Source organism: Leptopilina boulardi, unplaced genomic scaffold (genome assembly GCF_019393585.1).
Source record: "Leptopilina boulardi isolate dan_hultmark-lab unplaced genomic scaffold, ZJU_Lbou_2.1 LbouV2_310, whole genome shotgun sequence".
Classification (NCBI taxonomy): domain Eukaryota; kingdom Metazoa; phylum Arthropoda; class Insecta; order Hymenoptera; family Figitidae; genus Leptopilina; species Leptopilina boulardi.
In genome coordinates this window covers 5,166,253-5,176,169 of record NW_026137875.1, presented here as the reverse complement: position 1 = coordinate 5,176,169, position 9,917 = coordinate 5,166,253, and the positions used below count along the sequence as shown (strand labels likewise).

The following is a 9,917-nucleotide window of genomic DNA, read 5'->3' as shown; positions in this document are numbered from 1 at the left end:
GTCCGAACAAACAATCGACAGAAAGATTTTGGCGCGATTTTTAAAATCAACCAATCACAATTTTATGGATAATTTTTGATTAGTTGATTTTAAAAATCGCGTCAAAATCTTTCTGTCGATTGTTTGTTCGGTCATTTCCAATTTCGGACAAATGAAAATTCTGTTAAATGATTTTTCGGTTAAGTAAAAATTCTGTAGTAAGAAAAATCGGTTATATGGAAATTATATAAAATAATAATTCGAACAAATGAAAATTTATCTGAAAGAAAATTCTATGCAATGAAATTCTACCCAATAAAAATTATTTAAAATGCCTAATTATATTAAATGAAAATTCGAGCAAATAAAAATTCTGACAAATAAAAATTCGAATAAATAAAAATTCTGTGAAGTAAATTTTCAGTTATCTAAAAATACTGTAATATAAAAAATCGTTTTAATGAAAATTCTGCAAAATACTAATTCGAACAAATAAAAATTTGGCTCAAAAATAATTATGACAAATGAAATTCTATAAAATGAAAATTCTAACTAATGATTTTTAGAACATAATAATGCGTTTCTAAAATTGAATCAATAATTACAGTTATAATTATAATAGTTTTCATAATTTTTTAAATACTAAATATTTCTGCACTAAAGGAGATTTTTTTTTCTTTTTTTCTACAAAATTGTAAGCCCGTACATTGTAATTTAATAAATAACTGAATGTCATTTTTAAATAAAAGTGATTGATTCAGTAAAAAAAAATTTGCGAGCTAATAAAATTGATTTGTTTCATTTTCACTTTTTACTTAATTGTTGAAGGAAATATTTAAAGAAAATTTTCTTCATTTATCTATTATAAAGTTATTCAAAAATATAAAAAGACAGCAGAGTCATTTGTGATAATTTCTATTGTGAGACGTGAGCGAGAAATTTTCACTTCCTGCAATAATTTTCAGAGAGACGATTAAATTAACTGACACTATAATATATATATATATGTAGATTCAGCACAAATCATTAAATGATTTATAATAATTGTTAGAGACTCTATAGAGATCGACAACTTGTGGTTATACATTCAAATAGAGAAAGCAGTTGCTTCTGTTTGATGATCATCTTACGTTGAAGTTTTTTTTATCATCTGTCTGATAAATTATCCTATTTTCTTATTAAATTTTACAGCTCTATTCGATTGATGACTATACTCTGCAACTTGTTTCTAATTTGTAATTTTTTTATAATTATTATTTAAAAAAATTTTTTTTTTTTTTTGAAATATAATTATATTTTAAATTTCCGTTTTTGTATATATATGGTTTTTGAATGATTGAGTGAAAAATCGCGCGATTAGATCATTTCTTATATAGATTGAGAGTTGCCCATCCTTGAAAGAAACATCCATAGAGAATCAATGTAAAGATAATAATCTTTTGATAACGCAAATTAATATCATGCGATTTGGTTACAGAATCGCGAATTATATAGAAAGTATATATGTATATGTACAAGACGATTATCTCACGATCTTCGCAGTTCTTCGCATGACCTTCCCATATGCAACCAACTATGTATCCCTAATATGTTTTCACTCGTTAGATTAGACTTTTAAGAAATTCGAAATATCCAACACTATAGAATAACCACTTGCCATTTCATGAATCCAGTTTGTCGACTTTCATTTTCGGATAATGTAGAAATAAATCTCGGCAGAGTATATTTATCATTTTTTTTTGTTTCTTGAAAAGAAAATTCTTTTAGATATATATAAAGAACACATTTTTGTAAAAAAAATTTGTAAATTATTTTGATTTTGAGTTAAAAAAAATCATTTCTCTGTAAAGTGGATAATTTCATGTCTTCGAATTATCTCTTCTAAACATCGTAACATTTAATTATTAACATTGAACGAAAATATTGTTTAAACATCCCTTAACTATTATACCTTATAAAATACTATAATTTTGTACATAAATTTTGTGTAAAACAATATTTAATAAGTGGAAAACACCAATTCAGTATGTCCTAACCTCTGAGTACCAAACTTTAAAATGCTATAACTCATAAAAACAGTACTATCTTTAATTTTTATTCAATTCATATTCTTAAAGTTTAACTCAAAATGTTCAATTTTTATAAATACAATTTTTTATTACATCAATATACTTACTGATAATTATTGAATTACAATTGTCTTTGAAAATGTTCATGCCAGCACGACAATGGATAAACGTCTATAAAAATATACTACAAGACTTGTACTTTTTGCCTCAAAAATTATTGGAATTTAAAAAAAAACATATGTCACTACTCAAATCCCTAAAAGAAATTAAGAAATAAACTATATTTCTCTTATTTTCAAGTAAAATCACTAAAAAAAAACACTGTATTTTTATTAATTCCATTGTCATGTGATGCCATAACTTTCGTATTTCAATATATATATATATTAATAAAAAACTGATGAAAACTTAAAGTTTTGAAAGACAAAATTTTGTGCCGAGCCATTTTTTTATTTGCTTTTGTATAAAAAGTGTACAAATGAATTTTGTAAAAATTTCCATTGTCGTGCGAAGACATTTTCATGCAGTAAGTGCGAAGCAAGAAAAAAATGTACTATCCGTGCCTGAAAATTTACTTAAAACAAGTAATAAACTTTAAAGTTTTCTACGCTTTATACATTTAATTAAATACAATTTAAAATACAATGAAAATAAACTAGTTAATTTATAATTAACAATGTATAGGAAAAGATATAAGTTTTAGTGCCCCTCGTTGATACGCCTTTGGATTGTGATTGAGGTTAGTTCTCTTGTTTATTTTTGACACATGTCATTTCTACAGTTCTACTGCACTATACTAAAAGTACTGTTTAAATGCCTTTAAAATAATTTTGTAGCTTAATCACTTGACATATAACTTCTTTTGATTCTAATAAATATAAATTAATAAAAGAAATACAATTTCTAATCACTTTTTTAAAGAAATTTTAATTCCTCGAAAGTGACCGGACAATTACAATCAGGGGGGCAACGTCCTATACAAACCACTGATGTTTAAGTTTTCATTACATCCAAAATATGGAATAAAAATTTATTTTTATTTTACACAATAAAAGATGAACGTTTAATCAAAGTAAATAACTGTAACTAAACATAACCTAACATTTTTTGCCTCTAAAAATTTTTCTTTTTCCTCTTTTTCTCTTGGAGCGTCGCATACTTATATGTAATTATAAAGGAACATTGTTTTATGATTTCAAACTTTGCTTTAATTTTACATTTTTCATTTATTTATTTTTTTTTTAAAGAAATTTCCCCTTTAATATTTTAAACCGCGAGATGTATAATTTTCTCTTCTTCTTTAATTAAAAAACTATAATTTTATGTGAAATTATGATCTTTAATTATTTTTCACTTTTTATGATTAAATACAAATAGAGTTTCTAAGCGTTTTAAGTATCTGTCAAAATTGCCCGTCGTCTCGTCTTCGTGCTGTTTATAAATTGTGCTATATGAATATAATATTGAATCATGTGAGAAATCTTCTAGTAACTTTCGCACATTCAATTTCCATAATGAATGCGACACATTTTAAAAGCGACTTTTACATTTATGAAAAAAATATAATTTTAATGTATACATTTTGATGTATTCTTATATATAGATTTTTCTTTGAATTTTTCAAGTTGTTTTTTCATCATTTTTAATTTACACATATATTACAATTTTTTTTCTATCTTGAAAATAGTTTTTACATAGATAGAGAGAAATTTGTTAAATAAAAAATTATATAATTTTCTATTATTATCTGACAAGGTGCAAATTATAATTTAAAATATTGCACCAGGAAATTTTAGAATGACGGAAAAGGATGTATAAAAATTTTTTTTTTTTCACGTGTCCTCATGAATATTATAAATAATTCATAGAGAAATAAATCATGGAAACTTTTCTTATAAATTAACACTTACTGAAAATGTTTATGTCAAGATAATTTTTTTTTATGATTTTTATATGAAAACAGAGATTCAAATTTCAGGGGAAAAAAAAATTCGCAACTTCTCTTTTTATGTTTTTATTCTCTTTTTTTTTTGCTGATAAATTAATTAATGACAACTTTCGTGAATACTTTACTATATACAAAACTACTTTCTCTGAATGTCTATAATTTTTGTTTGTAAGCGCGTCACTTACTATGCAGCATCACGGTAACAGTTTATACTCGCAGAAACCGTAACGGTGCGTGATCCTTAGGAATGAATCAAGAAGGAAAACTCAATTGGAACGTGAAGTTCTTTTAATGTTTTTTCTTTCTCATTTTATATATATACATATAAATAATCAACGATTTTCCCTTGTTGTTTTTACAAATTTAATTGGTAGTTTTATTCTATTATTGTAAATTTTTATTTATAAAAAGAATTTTTAAAAAATGTTATTTTAGAAAATTTTTTAAAAAATCTTTTTAGTTCTTATATTTTTATCATATATGAGAAAGTATTATTTAATTATTCTGTCGTTTTTTTCTTTTTGGAGAATTTGTTTGAATATTATAGTTTTCTTTGTTTAAGAAAAAGAGGAACTTATTAAAAATCTAATTTAAATATCGCGCGGGAACTAAATTTTATCGTTGCGGTGTTTTTACTATGAGAGTATATATATATTATTTCTCGATGCTCTTGAATGTTTCTTAAACAGCAGAAAATTATACCACTTTGCAAATAGGAGAAGTGCACTTTCACACGTCGAGTCACTTCGTGATGATAGAGAATTGTGCTCAGATCATTTAGAATGGCTTATAGGCAGAGGAAGAAGAATATTTTCTAGCTGTAACATGACCTGTTCATTAAGACAACTTCCTGCTTTATAATACCTTTTCCCTTTCTTTAATTTCACTCAAAAACGTGTCTATAGAATCAATTACTGAAATTTACTTTCAATTTTATACGTTTCAAGAAGATACTTTTTTATTTTTCATAAATTATTATTTTTATTATTATTTTATTTATTTTTACTATTATATTTATTATAATTACATAAAAAATATTTTTAATGAATTAACAATCAGTAATAAAATAATTAATTTATAAACAAATCAAATCTTAAAACTTTTTTTTAATTTTTATTTTTAACAAAGATTAAAAAAGAAAATTCTTTTTTTCTAACTTCAAACATTTTTTGGATTTATTAAAGTTATGTGATTATTGTATAACTTCACATGTAATTTTCTCCGTAGTTTTTCTCGCAAAATATTTGATAGATTGAGCTCTAAAATTTGGTGAAGAATTGAAAAATAGTATAAAAATTTGTTGTCATGTGCCAGAATAAATTAATATTTTGTCAAAAAATTTATTTTTAAAAAAATTCCGTATTTTAGTAAATAATTACGAATTTCAATTTGATTTTTAATATAAAAATGTTCTATTTTGACACGTTTTCCCTAAATTGTAACATATTTACTAAAAATTTCTACTCTACTTATGGCAATTTCGGAACGCATGATTATGTTCTAAAAATCATTAGTTAGAATTTTCATTTTATGGAATTTTATTAGTCATAATTATTTTTGAGTCGAATTTTTATTTGTTCGAATTAGTATTCTGCAAAACATTCAACACTACGATTTTCTATTTTACAAAAATTTTTATATAACCGAAAATTAACTTCACAGAATTTTTATTTGTTCGAATTTTTATTTGCTCGAATTTCTCATTTAACATAATAGGCATTTTAAAGAATTTTTATTGAGTAGAATTTCATTGCATAGAATTTTCATTTTATTCTTTCAGATGAATTTTCATTTGTTCGAATTATTATTTGATATAATTTCCATATAACCGATTTTTCATACTACAGAATTTTTACTTAACCGAAAAATCATTTGTCAAAATTTCTAATTGTTAGAATTTTTAATTTGTCCGAAATTGTAAATGACCGAACAAATTATTGATAGAAAGATTTAGGCGCGATTTTTAAAATCAACCAATTACAATTTTCTGGATATTTTTTGATTGGTTGATTTTAAAAATCGCGCCGAAATCTTTCTATCAATAATTTGTTCGGTCATTTACAATTTCGGACAAATTAAAAATTCTAACAATTAGAAATTTTGACAAATGATTTTTCGGTTAAGTAAAAATTCTGTAGTATGAAAAATCGGTTATATGGAAATTATATCAAATAATAATTCGAACAAATGAAAATTCATCTGAAAGAATAAAATGAAAATTCTATGCAATGAAATTCTACTCAATAAAAATTCTTTAAAATGTCCTATTATGTTAAATGAGAAATTCGAGCAAATAAAAATTCTGACAAATAAAAATTCGAACAAATAAAAGTTCTGTGAAGTGAATTTTCGGTTATATAAAAATTCTGTAATATAGAAAATAGTTTTGATGAAAATTCTGCAAAATACTAATTCGAACAAATAAAAATTCGGCTTAAAAATAATTATGACAAATAAAATTCTTTAAAATAAAAATTCTAACTAATTATTTTTAGAAGATAATCATGCGTCCAGAAATTTTTTATATATTTTCTTTCAGTGTACAACTTGAATGTAATAATAAATTATTATATTCTCATTATTAAGTAAAGTAATTTTTAAAAAGAGTAAAATTTATTTTTTTTTGTCATTTTTTATTTCTTATTTATTTATAATGGAAATATTGAACATTATAATTACGAAAACAAGTTTTATATAAAATATATATTTTTATATAAAATGTATGTATAAAATGAAATAAAAATTTGTAAAAAAAAATTGAAATTTCAAAATAATTATACTACAATGAAAAATAGAAAGATTTAATGAACAATAAAAAGTGAATGATGCGATATTATTGATGATTTGTAAAATATTTTGAAAGTTTATTTATTTGAAATTCCATTAATTATTCCAATTAAATTTCAAACAAAAACTTGCATAAGAATTTGAACTTTTCTAATGCGATTTATTGAAGATTTCATTAAAATATAAAATATTAAAAGTCTAATTTTTTTATTCTTCGATATTATTTAGATCTAATATAAAAAATATTTTAAAAACTAATTTTTTTATTCTTAATATTATTTAGATGTAATAGAAAATATTAAAAAACTAATTTTTTTATTATTGATATTTATTTAGATCGAATGTTATATATCGGATATGAAATTTGTGGCATTAGTTTTGATTTTTTTTATTTTCATTAATAAACGACAGTTGAAGGCCACTGTCGCTTAACTTTCAGCACATAAAACCGCCACGCACATTTTCCCATGAGAGAAAGTTGTTGGGACAATGAGAATCTCCTTTCTTTTAATTTCATCTTTCTAGGTCAAGTTCCGTCCAAAATCTACATTTTTTTTTTTTTTTTTTGAATTAACTGATTTTATTTACTCGGTTATCAATTTTTTTTAGATATTCTATTTTTGTAATTTTAACTTTCATTAAGAAAAGAGATTTTACTTCACTTTTTTTTTTGTTATTTTACTTCGAGCTACAAAATAATAATTCCATTTCTCACACAATGCTTTCTTTCTTTAAATTATATTTCTCTAATTAAATTTATAATTTGACTTCTACATAATTCAATAACAATAATAATAATACTGAAACTTCATTGTGAATGAAGTAAAACAAGAATGTATGTTAAGAAGTGAAACAAGTTTTTATAATTATTAAATTTAATTTATGATAAATAAAATTATTTTCTGTTTTCAGTTGGGCAGTATCGACTGTAATGACTCGATTGAACACAATTCCTAATGAGGATGAGACACAAATGATTCACGCTTTAATTCCTTTATGGGATATGTGTAATCATGAAGAAGGAAAGGTAATTAAAATTAATTATTAATTCACTATTCTATTGTCGTAAGAAAATTTCCTATTTTTTTTTTTGTTCTAATTTTCTAATTTAAAATTGTGTAATTTTAATTCAAGTGATTGACTTTCTATTTATCACTGCTTTTGTTTCAAATATAAATTCCTTTATCTGAAAGGGAAAATTATTTTTTTTTTTTCGCAAACACTGTGAATTATTGCTGTTACTCTACTAGAACGATTATATGTTATAAATTACTATTATTTATTTGAACATAAAAATATATATTTTACTATTTTACAGATAACTACCGATTTTAATAGAAGTACAGATAGTTGTGAGTGTTATGCAATGAGAGATTTTAAAGCAGGCGAACAAATTTTCATATATTATGGACCGAGAACGAATTCCGATTTTTTCGTTCATTCCGGCTTCGTTTATCCAGACAATAAACTTGTAAGAAAATTATTATTACTTTAACGAGTATTGTTTCGAAATTGAATAGTATATCGTTTATAATTTTACTGTTTTTATTATTATAGTTTATTATTTTAAAAAAGAAAAAAAAATTGAAATATATATATATTTTTTTTCAGGATGGCTTTAAACTTCGTCTTGGAATAAGTAAAGCAGATTCTCTTCAAAAAGAAAGGTTACAACTTTTAGAAAAATTAGATTTACCTTCTGTTGGAGAATTTTTATTGAAACCAGGTCCTGAACCAATTTCGGATACGTTACTCGCTTTTTTGCGTGTATTTAGTATGAGAAAAGGTGAACTTGATCATTGGCTTGAGTCCGACAAGGTTTTCGATTTAAAACATATAGACTGTGCTTTAGAGACTGTCGTTGAAGAAAATGTTAGGAAATTTTTATTAGCTCGATTAAAATTATTAATTGCCAATTATCCAACTTCTCAAGAGGTAAGTTGATATTTTTGAAATTTCTCAATTTTTTAAATTATTTAAGAAATTTTTCTTTTCATAATATTTCAGTATTTAAAAATTATTTCTTTTTTTTTGTAATCAGGCCTCGAATCGACTTTAAGGCGCAAAAAAGTCAATTTTTTTATTTTAATTATATTTAATTAGTTAATAAGTATTTTACTTTAAATAATAATTAATGTTATTAGATAATTAAATCTATTTTTATAATTCCTTAATAAGAATAATTCTATTGGAATTTTTGTAACTTTTCTAAATAATTGAATTTTTATTAAAAATATTAAAATTATTAAAAATAATTGAACTTTAGAAGAGTTATAGTAGAAATTTTTTATAAATAATTAAATTTCAAACAATATTAAATTTTACAGAATTGAAAATAAGTTATCAAATAATTTTTAAAAGTAATTGAATTTTCAAAGATTTACAATTCAGATTTTTGAAATTAATTGAACTTCAAGTGATTTTTAATTAAAATTTTTTGATGATTTCTCTTGAAAAATATTATAAAAATTTTGGAAGAGTTACAGTTGACATTTTTAGAAATAATTAAATATTAGAAGGTTTTAAATTAAATTGAAATTTTTGAAAATAATTGAATTCAAGTGATTTTTAATTGAAATTTTTCAATGACTTCTGTTGCTGAAGAATTTGATTAAAAATTAAAGACAAAAATTAAACTTTAAAATTTTTTAATTGAAAAATGCTTTCTGATAACTGAATTTTTGAAGAATATTATAAAAATCATTAAAAATAATTGAATTTCGGAAAATAATTAAATTTTAAAAGATTTTAAATTGAAATTTTTCGTAATTTTATTTGATTTTTTAAAATTATAAACAATTGTTGAATTTTTATAAAAATTTTAATTGGAAAATAATTGAAGACAATTGAATTTGTGAAGAATTTCATTAAAATTATTAAAAATAATTAATTAATTTAGAGAAAAATTTTAGTTAAAAATTCTTGTTAAATAATTGAAATAAAGAAGATCTGCATTGTATACTAGAAAAGAAGTATTTTGTTTAAAAATTTTGTCAAAAAAATATTTAAAAAAGTCGGAAAAGTCGCATCTTATTTAAATAAGTAGAAAAAAGTCGTATTTTCCCAAAAAAAAGTCAGAAAAAGTCAAATAATCCGAGGCCTATAATTATAAATAAAAACTAATTAATAATTTA

The 9,917-nt window shown here is 22.5% G+C and overlaps 1 protein-coding gene across 1 annotated transcript in view; it reads left to right on the top strand.

Annotated features, from left to right (window-relative positions):
• The window catches only part of LOC127283585 (actin-histidine N-methyltransferase), a 29,357-nt gene that overhangs the window by 18,979 nt on the left and 461 nt on the right, over nt 1-9,917 (top strand). Inside the window, exons 4-6 of the mRNA XM_051308559.1 lie at nt 7,696-7,810; nt 8,102-8,254; nt 8,395-8,718. Coding sequence (XP_051164516.1) covers nt 7,696-7,810; nt 8,102-8,254; nt 8,395-8,718 — 592 coding nt within the window. The remainder of the gene's footprint in view (nt 1-7,695; nt 7,811-8,101; nt 8,255-8,394; nt 8,719-9,917) is intronic.